This window comes from Ictidomys tridecemlineatus, chromosome 10, assembly GCF_052094955.1.
Source record: "Ictidomys tridecemlineatus isolate mIctTri1 chromosome 10, mIctTri1.hap1, whole genome shotgun sequence".
Lineage (NCBI taxonomy): Eukaryota > Metazoa > Chordata > Mammalia > Rodentia > Sciuridae > Ictidomys > Ictidomys tridecemlineatus.
This window is the reverse complement of record NC_135486.1, coordinates 70,726,599-70,741,291: the sequence shown is the minus strand read 5'-3', so window position 1 is coordinate 70,741,291 and position 14,693 is coordinate 70,726,599. Positions and strand designations below refer to the sequence as shown.

The 14,693-nt window shown below is 49.7% G+C and overlaps 1 protein-coding gene across 1 annotated transcript; it reads left to right on the top strand.

The window, feature by feature from the left end:
* The first annotated feature begins 11,143 nt into the window (after nt 1–11,143).
* Nucleotides 11,144–12,006, top strand: LOC101976794 (calmodulin). Its single transcript, XM_005320313.4, has one exon. The coding sequence runs from the start codon at nt 11,267–11,269 to the stop codon at nt 11,714–11,716; it is 450 nt and encodes a 149-aa protein (XP_005320370.1). The 5' UTR covers nt 11,144–11,266; the 3' UTR covers nt 11,717–12,006.
* Nucleotides 12,007–14,693: the final 2,687 nt, after the last annotated feature.

The following is a 14,693-nucleotide window of genomic DNA, read 5'->3' as shown; positions in this document are numbered from 1 at the left end:
GAAGGGTGAGAGCCAAATAACAAGATTTATTACAGTAATATAAAGAAAGCAGAGGGATTCCAAGGAGGGTTGATGATGGGTAGCTGTTCTGTAGGGATTGACATAAGAGTAGAGGGGAGTTAGGTGACCTTAAAGACCGTAGGATAGAGAATTTAGAGAAGTAGGTCCTTGGGGCCAGTCACACCAGGGCCCCCGGTGTCCATCCTGTCCAGTCAGGATGTTGATCACATGTCTTTGCCTCAGGGACTTGGCTCAAGGTTCCTGTGTATACTTTCAGGCTTGGATGGAGTCTCTGGTCACTCTCTACTCCATTTGTGAATTCCTGGGGCAAGGAGGTAGGACCCTTAGCCCTGTCTGCCTCACACATTTCTATCTCCCAGACATTAAAAAAATGAAGACATTAGACCAAAAATAAGGATAAAAAATCAAAGTTCAAATACAGAGATCTTTAACCTAGCAGAGGCTAAGTTACCAGGGAAGAGAAGGGAACTTCTTATCAGCAAGAATCAGAGGTCAGCTTATTATAGAATGTTCCAGAAGATACTGGTAAACTTAAATACCAACTGCTTTAGGTGATGCTGAAAGGACATTGCAAATGATAAAGTTCTTGATGAAATTGTTCCTAAGAATTGCATAAAAAGGTTTTGAGAACCTTCTGTGTACCAAGTACCTTTACCAGATGACTGGATTTAAGTTTTGAAACTGACTAAGCAGTTAAGTGTGTTGCTAAAGCCACATAATGAGTGAGAGGCAGAGAGACTACATGGCTGCCTCCCCAGTCACACCCTATGATCCTGCCATCACTCGGCAGCCACCTCCCATGGACCCCTGACCAGTGCCAGGGCTCTGATTAAAACTGATTATGCATGTGCTTTTTCACTAGTGTGCACGTGACAAAGTGACAGTGCTTGGTGCTTCTGAGCAAGACAGCCTCGCTGCCAAGTCCTATCAACTCTCCAAGGGTCGTTTTGGCTCTCTTCAGTACTTTAGGCAGGAAGCCAAGCTTATCAGATAAGGAATAAGGTCTGCAATGCTGTGGATAGCATATTGGGTTTTGGAATAAGGCAAATCTAGATTCAAAGTCCCGGCTCTATCATGAACTAGTTTTAGTGGCATCGCTGAGCCTTGGTTGCTTCATCTATGAAATAGGGACAAATGGTGAGGACACAATGAGATCATGCATGAAGCCCTTAGCACAGCATCTGGCACACAGGTAAATGGGACACCAGTGGAATCCAGGCAATGAGGTGTTGTCAGGCTGGGATGGACATTTAATCAGAGGAGTAGGTGGTGGTTGCTGACACTGTTGAACCCTGGTGCAAAAGGTTTCCAGAAATGTTCCTGCCAAAGGTGCCATGAATACCAGGGGCCATGTCATATAAAGCACAGAGAGGACCTATGACTAGGAGACTTCGGGGAAAAAGTACAAAGATCCACCATCACTTCTTTACATGACCTAGTTAAAGCAGATGCGAAGCTTCAGAACAGGGAAGAGCAACTTCCCCAAAGAAGAAAGCAGGAAGACAAAAGAGAAACTCACAGGTGGCTGGATGAGGCTGTGGGAAAGACAGGGAAGGCCAGCCATGGGGACACAGAGAGGGCTCGAGAGCTTCACCATGTGGGGAGAGGAGAGGGGACGTGGCCAGCCATGCCAGGGAGACTTCAGATTGTCAGGCCACAGAAACAAACGACTTCTGAAAGACTGAATTAAGAGAAGGGGGCACAGGCACAGAGCTAGAGCCCATTAGAGAGAGAAAGAGAGAGAGAGAGAGAGAGAGAGAGAGAGAGAGAGAGAGAGAGAGAGAGAGAGAGAGAGAGAGAATGAGAAGAGAAATTAAAGCTAGGGGTGAAGTACATTTGGGTTTGTAAGAAAGTGATATGTCGTGGTTGGGGAAAATTTTAGTGGTAGATAATAAAAATGTCCAATGGGTCCATGTCTTTTATAATTAAACATTTATTCCATAATGGAGACATTTAAGAAAATCCTGAAAAAAATATGTGGGAAAGGCCTGTCATCTTTGGAAGTAGGATGTTAAAGCAACTCAAGATACTGGTGGTCAACTCTGGCTGGAAACCAGAAGGGGTTGTGGGTGGAAAGAGGGGATCCAAAGAGCAGTTGGATGTCTGGTCATGAAGGCATATCCACAGGGTGGTCTGTATGTGACAAGTACCAAGTAAGTCCTGACACGTGTATTTTAATTCCAGCTTCCCCAGAGGGTTTCTTTCTGTTCCTCAGTTTCTCAGTCTTTGAAATGGGGTTAACCATGACTACCATCCTGAAACTGGCCGCTGGAATGGGAGAAAAGAGCCGTTAACAAGTGGACGTTAAGTAAGTCCATGTGAAATGAGGGACTGTCCACCTGGAAGCATAGTCCTTCTCTTCAACTCACTCATTGCACAGTCAGAAAATCCAAAGACCACAGAAGGGGCCGATGGTCTCCTCACAACTGGACCAGCACCGGTCACTTGGAAGAAAGAGTGCCAGTTTGCTATCCATTGTCCTTGCTGCTGAGCTGGGAGCCCCTGTATTGACTCCACACAGTTCAAGGGCACCCAAACCCTGAGGCTGCCGCAGCTTGGCAAAGGGGAGGCTCTGCAATGACCTGGTTAACTGGTTACTAGAGCCCTGGGAGGGCCATGTGTGCCAAGACCAGCCCTCACTGATAGAATGGGTTGCAGGGAGAGTGCCCATCCATCAGGGACACCTTTGTGGGTACTTCCCAGCATGTGAGGAACACATGTGCCTATTCTCAAGCCTGGTCAGGAAGGCAGGCAGTCCACAAAGATTCTATCCCAGGACGCAATAAACTAAATGCCATGGGTGATGGAGGCAGGGAGGGACCAACCAAAAGGGGGATGGGGCTGCTTGTGGTGCTGCTTGCATCTGGACGTGGGCTAGGAAAGGAAGGCTTGGAGATGGGGGAGATGTTTCAGTTCCATCTGCTGGGAGAGGACAGGGAGGAGAGGGTGCAGAGGAGCAGTGTGGGGAAGGCAGGAGGGGGAGGACTCAAGTCTGGAGGTGGTGGGTGTTTTGCGGGGGTGTGATCTTCCTGCTCTCAGTCCCCCAAGCAGTTACAGGCTCTGGCCTGGTGGCTAATTGCCCACTTGTTGGGACCCATCTTGACCCAACTTCATTCAACTACAGACAGATGGCCAGACCTGCTGACAAACCTCACTTCCTGTCTCTTGGCTGGTATATAGTGTCCTCTTCTTCCCCTCTGTGGGGCGGCCCATCTCTCCCACCATAAACACAGCTCCACCCAGGGCTGACTGTGCCTGGACCTGCCCTGGCCTGAGCGCCACAGAGACACCCCAGGAGGAAGCATGGCATCCCTGCTGGATGGGCTGGGCTCCTGCAGAACAGGTTTGCTGTGGAAACAGTGCCCAAACAGGTGGCGGGAAGGGCGTGTACAAGTCCACCTGTCCTGGAACTGGTGCATGGAGAGCCCTCCTGATGAGGGGCACTGAGCTGGGGACTCATCAGGACTCAATGCTTCTCCCTAGGGGAATTACCGAGTCCTCTCTTGGGGTGGGTACCGAGTTCTTCTCGGGCCTCAGGGAGAAGATGCTGTCTTCCTAGGTCTCACTGCTCCCACTTACTGAAGCCGATGCCCTTTCTGTTTCTCCCAGGCTAGTGTCCCCAAGGACAAACACTGAGGAGAGCAAGTGCCACTGGGGAAAGACACATTGTCTATGCCAGCCCTGCCCCCTGGGTCCTACAGTTTTAAACTTATCTTTCTTATCACACACATTGAGGTCTTTCTCACTTTCCTGGCTCCATTCAGACCCATGAGCACTGCTCCTTGTTTTGTACCATTTGTGTTATAAAAAGCCCAGGAGAGGGCTGACAAATCTGTGAAGCCTCTAAGCTGTCGTTGGTTTCTTGGACGGTCAGCTGGCCCAGCACCCCTTAGCTCCTGCTGGGAGGAAGGAAAGTCTAAAGGGTTGGGATGAACATGAAAATGGCCAAGTCAAACCTTCACCTTTGTGTGGTGCGCTACGGGCTGCCAACCGTTTCACAGCACTTTTCCACTTGATTCTCACAAGGGCCCCCTACTGTATACGGGAAAGGGATTACTGGTCTCTTTTACAGTTGACAGAAACTAAAGCTCAGGGAACTGTCATTTCTCCAAAGGCCCCAAATTAGTAAATTGCAGCCAGCTTACAATGAGTATTCTGACTGTAGGTTGAGGGTCTCCTTTGGACCTAGGCTTGGCAAGGCCAAGGGAACTTAGCTTCTTGGTCACCTCCCGCTCACCCTCTTCTGTTATCCAGGACAGGTCCTGTTTTCATTCCTTGTGTTTGAACAGCTGGAGATTCAGAAGAATCTTTCCCTGGGGTTGGCCTAGAAATAGAAGAGCAGACCTTGGGAAATGCTCCCCTTATGGAGGTCCTATGAGTTCTGCCGTGGGCAACCCTGAGGGGAAAGGCGCCTGCCAGCTCCCTGATTTAACTGAACTATTTTTGACTTGTGCTTTTTTTGAAAAATGCCTTATCTCGGAGGCCTTCTCCGCCTATGAATGCCCCCTCACATACTGCCTCATCCTAACCAAGTCTCAATGACGTCACATCAGACGGCAACAAGGCCAATGTAGTGCCATCCCATGTTGGCATGGCACACCTGGAAGTGAGTATTTCTCTAAGCCATGCACATGAGTTCCAGGTCCAGGGAGTGGGACACACAGTGTGCGGGTTTAACTGCCCTGTGAAGGGACTGGGGACTAGACCACTTCCCACATGCCTGTGTAGTCCCAGGCAGTCTGTGCTTTGCTCCTTCAGCAGGCCAAGAATAGCTAACATAAATAGAACTTCCAGATATCCTAAATATTTCCCAGGAAACAATAATGGGCACCAAATTGGCCTTAGCATCTACAGGGAATTGGTTCCAGGACCCTCACCCCAGGATATCAAAATCCAAGGATGCCCAAATCCCTTATATAAAATAGTATTTGCCTATGACCTACACATCCAACCCTGGTGTATACTTCATCTCTGGATTATTTACAATGTATAATACATGATAAAGGCTATGTAAATAGTTGCTATCCCATGATGTTTAGGGAATAATGTCAAGGAAAAGTCTGTACATGTTCAGGACAGACACAATTTTTAAAAACAACTTCTATCTGCAGTTGGTTAAAGGCAGAACCCACAAATGAGGAAAATCAACTGTACATGATTTGTCTACCTTTTCTTTTGTTTACTCTGAGCTTCTAGAATTATTGAAATATATTTCTGGCATTCATCTACTTGCCTTTAGTCATTTAGATCTCAACTACCCCAAAGGATTTTTATATATGTGTGTCCCAGCAACGGGTGTGATAATGATAATCCCTCTTTATTCAGTGTGCAAACTCATGGAAATTTCCAGGCTTCAGAATAGCGTCCTAAGGCGAGGGAGTTGAAGAGGGAGGAGGGAAATACTGGGGAATGATACTGGCCACCTTATATTGTCATATTGTGCACATGTACGAATAGGTAATAACAAATCCCACCATATGTACAACTGTAATGTATCAATAAAAATATGGGGGAAAAAAAGCACACAGTCCTGAACCACTTCCTGTCTCATCGGCAGCCCCAGTACCACACTCAGATCAATTGATTTATTACTGTTTTTAGATGAAAGTTGCTGATTTCCAAGCTTGCTTGATCTCTTTTATCCTGGAAACTTTGGGTTCTGCCTTAGGTTCTGCCCTAGCAGTTGTGAATTGAACAGGAACACTAGGCACACTGAGGTAAGATCCATGGGAGAGGGACAGGGGGACAATCACCTAGAAAAATCAGAGAAGATCAGGACTTCCTTGAGCATGCCTGACAATGCACAGTGTGCCCAGTGCTGTGGGACGGCAGAACCGAGGGCCGTGTCGATCACCTTCCACCACAAGAGTGACACTCCATCTCATTTGTTCTGAATGGTGGGGAAGGAAACATGCAATCCACCTTGGGAGGATTTCCATCCAGGGTGGTCAGTTCTTGTGCTTCAGTTTTCTGGAAACGTGCCTCGCTCAAACACTTCTCACAGAAAGTGCTGGATGAGTAGGGCCTGAGTGTGTGTGAGGACTGATGAGTAGGCCCTGGGTCTGGGACATGGAGCAGTGTGTCCTGCCAAGTTCCCAGGTGTGTCAACGATGGTGAGAGTGGGGAAGGACTGCTCTCACCAATGAACACGACAAGTCCAGGCAGACTGTGGGCACTGGATAAATAGCAGCCCTCATCAGCCCCAAGGCTCCCTTCACCTGAGAAAGCACAGACCCGCTCCGTGAGAGGAGGGCCTCTGCCATTTCCTAGGGGCCCCTGGTGTGACTTTATACTTTGTAGCTCAAGAATCACCCTGTTGGTTGGACAGGGGTCTGCGATGGAACAGTGACCTGCAACTTCTGAGTCCTTACCACGTGAGCATTTCCTGTTAACTGTGTCCATCTGTCCAATCTGTTCGACATTCATGGAGCACTCTGTGGTGGGCACTAGCAGGAGCTCTGCCAACGCTGTCCTTAGTGTCCATGAAATCAGCACTTCTTACCTCTGCTGGAGACGTTCTCAGCCCATCCAATGGCCACCCTGGCCTGCTGGGAGGATATTTATCTTTTGTCCAGGAGGAGGACGGCCCAGAGGAGATGGAAGCCTAACATGGACCTAGCAGAAAGTTGGTGCAGGATAACTGGGTGACAGGTGATAGTGATGCTCCTATATCACTGCAGCCAGGCCCTGAGCTAATCCTCCCTGGCAGCTCTTTGATCCCTGCGGTGACCCTATGAGGCAGGGATGGGGCCAGGAAGCACCTTGCCCAGGGTGCACAGGGAGGACAACGGGGGAGGCAGGACTTGACCCCACATTGCTACTGAACCACATGCTCTTGCTGCTATAGGGGACACTGTGCTGCATTGAGGGGCTGTGGGGGAGGGGGCTGGGAGCTGCCCTCTTGACGGTACACCACGGTCATCTACCCTTTCTGCTGTCCTGTGCCGAGGAAAATCCTGATGGCCACGAGCTCGTGAAGCTGGTCCCAGGAGTTCTCTCCCATGGTTCACGCCCTGGAGAGGTGCAGTGACTTCACACAGACCTCTCTTCACTTCCCTGTGGGGAGCCAGGCTGTGCCAATACCACAGACTCTGCTCAGGTGCGAGGGTGAAATCAGGTTCCTGCAAGTCACAGGAGCCAAGACCTGTTCAACGGGTTTCTTAGGAGTGTTTCACCCACAGAAGCCAAATAATAATGGGACACTGGAGAGTGTATTTGTTCTTGGGGCCAAGCTCATGTGAAAGCAGGACTTGACTTTAGTCGTTTAGCCCAAACATCTGAACAAAATGACAACCATCCCACTTGCCTCCTCCCAACACCTGTGTGCACAGCCGCACACTTAAACACATGCACACATACGCACGCCCCACCCAGTGCACACACATAGACACATAGGACACATGTAACCACATACACATAGATATATATATATAACACATGCATATATGCACACTCATGCACAGTGCACACATACATACATAAATGTGCACCTACATAGGTGTCACATAAAACACACCTATACACTCGCACACACACAAGCACATATCCACATGTGCAGGTACACATGAGTGCACACAGCTATTGCATAGGGCAGTCCCCTAGGCCACAAATGCTCCCCTTCCTGCCCTGGGAGCTCCAGCAGTATTGGAGAGGTTTCCATCCTTCCTCCAATTCCCTCAGAGGTCTTCAGCCCTCTTAATTGAAGGGGCACCTTCTCCTCCAGCGCCACTGTCATTCTCTCTGGGCAGAGTCTGTATCTTCACCAGGGAATGGCATGTGAGGGGCAGCAGAGGGTACACGTCTTGAAGAAGAGAATCCACCTCCGGCACTCAGTGAAGAGGCTCAGGCCTTCCTACACCCTGCTCTTTCCTCCAACCCCACAACCTTCTCCTTTCTCACCTGGTTCCAGGTGCTGCCTTTCCCACTCAGCTGTGGTTCTTCTGGGCCCTTAGCACCTCCCTGGTGTCCCTCACACATGGCCCAGGGCCATGGCCACCATGGCTGGGGATGGATGGATCTGCTTGAGTTTGCCTCTCAAGTAGCCCCAAGGGGACAGGGAGCAAGTGCCAGGTCCCCCTCGCCTTGAGATCCTCACTGCATGAACTGTATCCCTTCCTTTTATCACACAGGGAGCCTCTCAGGAAGCACAGCCTAGTGAATGCACTTGAGCTGGGAAGGAACCCATGAAACTATGTCATCCTTAGGTTTCTACTACCTCTTTTACACACAGCTGGAATGGGCTCTGTGTCTGGGCTGCTGCACATTAAAACAGCCAAAGAAAAGGGCTTGCACAAGCTTATCCAGATTTTGGCCACAAAGGCAGTGTTGTCCCCTTTTCTAACACCTACTTTGACCCCTAGTATCAAGCTCTGTAGTGTAGGTGACACATGGATGACTGACCCAAAGAGGAGGGGAGAGTGGGTCCCATCCTTGGAGGCTGAGCCCACGTTACTGACTGCTCACTAACTGAGGCAAGAGTTTGGGTGAGAAAGAGTAAAGAAACCACTTCAGTGTTTATATCTGCTCTCAAAAGAGAAAGCATAGCCTTGCAGAGGAAGCAGGATCCAAACATGGCAGACCAAGGATGCAGAAGACATTCAGAAGTCACAGGACTTTTCTTTCTGGTAGCTCCATCTCTTCATCTAGAATATGAGAGTCAGTAAGAATGATCACCTTCCTGTCCCATGGTGGATATCAGCCGGATGCTTTTCTGAATGAAGCCCCTGCTGTGCATGGAATGACACCCCCAACAACCTCAGGGGGACAAGTCTTGTTTTTTTAGGTCAAGCAACAAAGGTATGAAAATAGAATTGAGAGTATACTCCCTCTTGAAGTGGATATCTTCCTGAGGTTTACATCAAAGGTGAGCCAGCTTGTCCTTGAACATATAGGTTCATCACAGAATAATGACACCTTCTGTGGTTCTGAACTTTAAACTTTGATCATAAGTACTCTCATTAGATATGGTGGGTGTATCATCCTAGTTAATAGGTAAAGATATCGAGATGGAAGTTTCCACATCAGTGACCGACCTGGAACCAGGAACTCGAGTCTTCTATTTGCAAAATTTGTTTAACAGCCAGGGAATAATAATAAGACCATAATTATGAAGCATTTGGATTTTAATCATGGGTCCTGCTAACAAGAGAAGAAGAAAAGGAAATTTCAAATACAGATGGATATCTTCAAATATTCTTTAAAAAAATAAATAAAAGAGCTGGGTTGAATCTAGTTATTAAGAGTTCCACCCTTCCTGTGTCTTTACCCAGCAGGATGCTTCCCTGTTCTGGTCTCCAGGCTGGAATGATGTCTCCACCTGAAACTGGTTGCCAGTTTTATTGAGAAATTGGTTGCTTAATGTATACTGAGTCCTCAGCACTATTCCAGTAGAGATGAGATAGCAATCCTTGTTCAAGAACTCTTTATAAAAGGAGTTGGGGCTGGGGATGTGGCTCAAGCAGTAGCGCGCTCGCTGGCATGTGTGCGGCCCGGGTTCGATCCTCAGTACCACATACAAACAAAAGATGTTGTGTCCACCAAAAACTAAAAAATAAATATTAAAAGGATTGGGGACACTGTGCCCAGCTGTAATCCCAGAGCCTCGGGAGGCTGAGGTTGGAGGATCACAAGTTCAAAGTCAGTCCCAGCAACTTAGCGAGGCCCTAAGAAACTTAGTGAGACCTGTCTCTAAATAAAATCCTAGTACAAAAAAAAAAAAAAAGGAGTTGAACAACTGCAACATTTCTATTTCTCTCTCTCTCTCTGTCTCTCTCTGTCCCCCCTGGACTCTGGGGGTGGCATGCCAAGCGGACGGGGCTGCACCTAAGGGAAGGAGAGAATGCTCTAAATGATTGGGTGAACCAGAGAAAGGGATTTTGTAAGTTTTGCAGGAGGAGAGTAAAGGAATTTATTCCTTATGGGAGGGGGGATGAGAATCCATAGAGATCAAGAGGAAACTTCCTTTAGAAAGTCACTGTGGGAACTCCATGACAAACCTCCCCTCAGAAGCAGGGATCCCACCACAGGAAGGACCTGAGGATGGCCCACTAAAGGCTGAGCTCTTGGTCTAAACCTTGCTGTTCTAGGCAGTGGGCAGGGATGAGCTTTTTTTCAGAGGGTAAATCAGATGGAGGGCTCTGGGGTCCCCGATAAGTAACCACACTTAGTGCTGATGCTCAGCGAAACCAGAGGCAGGCCAAGTTCACACTGTAGCGCCTGTTCTGTTTCCTCCTGCCCCACAGCATCAGCTGGGCTGGCCTTCTATGGTCAACCAGTCTCCAGGCGACTCTGTCAAGACTCCAGCCTCCTGGTATCATCCTCCTGTGAATGGGCCACAGCCACTCTCCTCCAAGGGTATCCACACAGAGGACCTTGGACTTAGCAATGGAAGAGAACTGAAGGAATCACTGAGCTGGAGGGCTCTCCTGGCAGGGGGATATAAAAGCCTTTGCCCTGCCTCTGAAATTACACTTCACATGTTCATTTGATAAGCAACAGCTTAGCATCAGCTGTGGTTCTGAATGGAACATGGCTCCTTGCTTCCTGGAAGCGAAAAACTTCCCAAAGTGAAGAGAACTCATCTGTTGCTCTAGACCTGTTGCCTGCCCTGGCCTGGGAGCTTGATGGAGCCCAAAGTTTTACCCATGGAGACTCATTTCTCCCACAGACCCCTCTACCAGCCCCTAGGGAAAGAGCAGAGAGGAGAGCAGCTCTCCTCCTGGGGACAGCTGTGCTCCTGAAGTAGGCTTCCTGCACAGCCCTTCCCCTCTCTACCCTAAGTCTCTGCAAAATTGGGGAAGCTGTCCTGAACCCATGGATACGGGTCTCTGTGAGTATCAGTTGCAAGGGAACTGTGCTCTGAGCAGGTGTCCTTGCAGTAGGGTGGCCTGCCATCAGGGCCAGGAGAGGTCACTAGGCCTGCAATTCCATGCTGCTTCCCACCCAACTCTTCCCATGGGCCCTCCCACTCCAGTTCCTGCATTTCTTGTCTATAGCAGGTCTGTCCCTCCCTGGGAGGAGGATCTTGCCTGAGGACAGGTGGAGGGTGGGGAGCCTTTCTCCTCCCTCTGCTCCAGTTGCAGAAAAGGAGGGGATTCCCACTCTGAGGCAAGGCTGTCCTGCAGCTCTGCCCTCTGACAGACACTGCCTCAGAGCCCAGTGGCTGCTCTGAACTCAGAACCACGATTCCTGGGAGCAACAGGTTGTCAGCAAACTCAGAAGCTTTGAGAGGTGCAGGGTCACAGACATGGCTGAGGAGCTGTCTCAAGAGCAGGTGGCAGAGTACAAGGAGGCCTTCACCAGGTTCGACAAGGATGGGGATGGTAACATCAATGTCCAGGAGCTGGGTGAAGTGATGCAGATGCTGGGCAAGAAATTATCGGAGGCCGAGCTGAAGGCGCTCATCGCCATGGTAGACACAGATAAAGATGGTGTTATCAGCTTCCAAGAGTTCCTGGCAGTGGTGGCCAAAAAGATGAAGGCCTGGGGCAGTGAGGAAGACCTGAGGGCCGCCTTCCGTGCCTTTGACATCAACGGTGACGGCCACATCAGTGTGGAGGAGCTCAAGCAGGCCATGGCCCAGATGGGGGAGCAGCTTTCGCAGGAGGAGCTGGATGCCATGATCCGCGAGGCTGATGTGGACAAGGATGGGCAGGTGAACTATGAGGAGTTTGTGCAGATCCTCACCCAGAAGTAAGGCTCCCAGGGTGCGGGCCTCACCCTGTCGGACTGATTCTGGCCCACCGGCTTCTCTGCCTTCTCTGGGCCTCTGCTTTTTGTGGTGCAATAAAGGGAAAATCTGGGTTGGTAGATGGGAAATTCCTCATCCATGAGGAAGACTGTGCTGTCCTTGGTCTGGATGCTGTGCTCTCTCCGGGACTGCTCACGAGCTCCTCTCTGCCGCTGAGACCCTGGGCAGAAGGTACCTCTTTGGACTGGTCCCTCCCCCTCTCCCTGCTGTGGAATGGGTGTTCCCTACCTCACAGGGCTGTCACAATGGTTTAAATAAAAGAAATGACAAGTCCAGCTGTGTGCTTGGTGTCTGATTGTAAAGTAGACAGTCCAAGGGACACAAACAGTGTATTTGAGATACTTTTGAGGCTCAGTCCCTCTTTTCACTTGGACCTGGTGGGAATACTGGTTTGAGTAAGCCCCATGGTCCACCTCTTACCTCCCCTGATACCACCAGAAAAGGGAAAGGTGGGTGGCTCTATGGGGGTGGGGAGGATGGAGGAAACAGGTGTCATGGCCCTAGGGACTGCCTGAGCTGCTGGGTGAGGACCAGGCCAGAGTCGGAGATCAGGGTGGGCAGCACCACCTATGCCCATGAAGGAAGGATAATGTCCCTGCCCACAGCCTGTTGGGTTTTAACCTCAAATAAAAAGATGGGGTGCGTCTCTATACATTTGTGTCTGCATGTATTTGTGTCTCTGTGTGTGTCTGCAATAAAGGGAAAATCTGTGTGTGGTCTGTGCGGATATGTGTGTGTGTGTACCTACCTCTTTGTTTATGCACATGTCTCTGTGTCTGTGTATGTATATGCATGTGTCTCTGTGTCTTTGTGTACATGTGTCCTATACCTGAAATACAGGATGCTATAGATATTTTTAAAAGGTGGGTCCTGAAGATGAGACCCACTTTGCATGAATGAAAGCCAGCTCGTCAGGAAGTGTCCAGAAATCAGGGCCCTGTGATGGGAAAAGTGTGGGGAGTGGCCCTGGAGGTGGGGACCACTTGCCAGTTAGATGAAAAGGGCAGAAATCCCAAGCTGAGGTGTTTCCAAGGCTGAGAGCAGGTCTCTGCTGTCCTCCGAGGACTCCAGACCTCCTGGCCTTGGGAGGCTCGACATTGCTTCTAGAGCTTCCGTCTGAAGAGTGCATCCCAGAGAGGAGTTAGGGAGAGGAGGGATGATGGAGAAGGAACACTGAGGTCTGCCAGTGGCTGCCACAGGCAAACTGACTGTGAGCAGGCCCACTCTTTGAACTTGGCGTAGGGTATTGTGTGTGGCTGTGAACATGAGACCAACAGGCAGCTTGTCATTTAACAAGCCTGGGCTTCTGCTTCATCCTCTGTGAAATGAGTTTTTTTTTCTGTTTTTGCTTGAGAGAAATTTTAATTCAAATGATCCATGATGGCACATTTATCTTCTTCTAACTGTGTTAAACCAGTGGTTCTTAGGCCAAGGTAGGGAGAGCAGGAGGGCCAGCTCACCAGGAGAGCTAACATGCTCACCCACTGGGAAATATTTTGGAATGTATCCTGCCTTTTTCTTTTGTCTCTAACCAATCCCATCCACCTCCTTGTAGGTACTTTTCCCTTCCCAGACATGACATGGTATCACACAGATGGTTCCATAATCTATGGATACCTTTTCTTATAAAAATAGTAGAGATGCACATCATTGCTTTTAGTGGTCACTTAATATCCCACTAAGTGGTGGCGTCCATTTTAGTGGCAGTCAATTCACCATGGCCTTTGGAATGAGCCAGGGAAGTCCGTAAATTCTCAATGGCCACTTGTTATCAATGTGACCATGAGCACATACCTTCACCTCTCTGAGTCTCAGTTTTCTTACCTGGAAGATGACATGCTGACACCTGAGCCACCAGACACCATGAAGGCAGCACCTGGCACCATGTCTGCACCTCATTAGAGACAACTCAAAGCCCAGTGTGCCGCAGAGTGATCCCCAGAGTAGCCATCTGCCTCTGGGATTCCACACATGGCCCCCGGGGCAGATTCTGACACCTAGTGTGCTCAGCACTGGTGTGGGTGTTCCTGACAAATCTCTTAATTGTGTAGCACTGCCAAGGGTGTGGGCGAAGGAGAGAGGATCCTGGACTGAGTTCCAGGTCTCTGTCCCTATCAGCACATGGAGCGTTACCTGGGAAAAATATCTGGGTTTCCAGAGTCAAGGCCTGCATCCCACCTGGTATCAGGAAGGCTGTGAGGCCACACCAGGGGGCAAGGGGGCGGGGAACGAGGGTGAGACTATGGCAGGAAGTTCTGTACTGATGCAGTTTGGGGAACGGCCAGGCAGACAGAAGACCATCCCCATTTTTAAGAAACCCTGACCAAAGAAGAGGAATGAAGGCCCTCCCACCCCCAGACAGCCCAGGGAGGTGAATGATGGGTTTGGGGCAGACAGGATATTAAAGACAGGACTTTGGAAGCCATTCGTTTATCACTGACAGACCCTTTCCCAGAAGGGCTTTCATGGGGCCACAAAACAGCTAAGCAGAAACTTCTCTTTATCTCTTGTCTCAGGAGACCAAAAAGGGAATCTGAGGACCGGGGAGAGGAAGTGATTCTCTTCAGGTCTCAGGGAGGTGCTGAAAAGGACCTGGAGTGGAATTCATGTGCTCAGAAGGACCACCTCCTGTTCCCAGCAGAGCCCGAGAGAGACTGGGAGCCCCCATCACGCGCAGTCCCCTGGGGGAGTCCAGGTGGAGGGTGGGATATCTTCAGCTGGTCATCTGAGTTCCACCCAAGAGCCTGTGCAGAATACCTAGGAATGGCTTCTGGGTGGGCTGTGGACTGCCCTGAAGGCCTCTGAAGACAGCAGCCGGCTGCACTCCATGACCAGGGCTTTACAACCCCAGAAGGGACCCGCGTGCATGAAGCATCTGAGAACCCAAAGCTGCTTTAGGTCATTCAGGGAAACCCAATTCTCT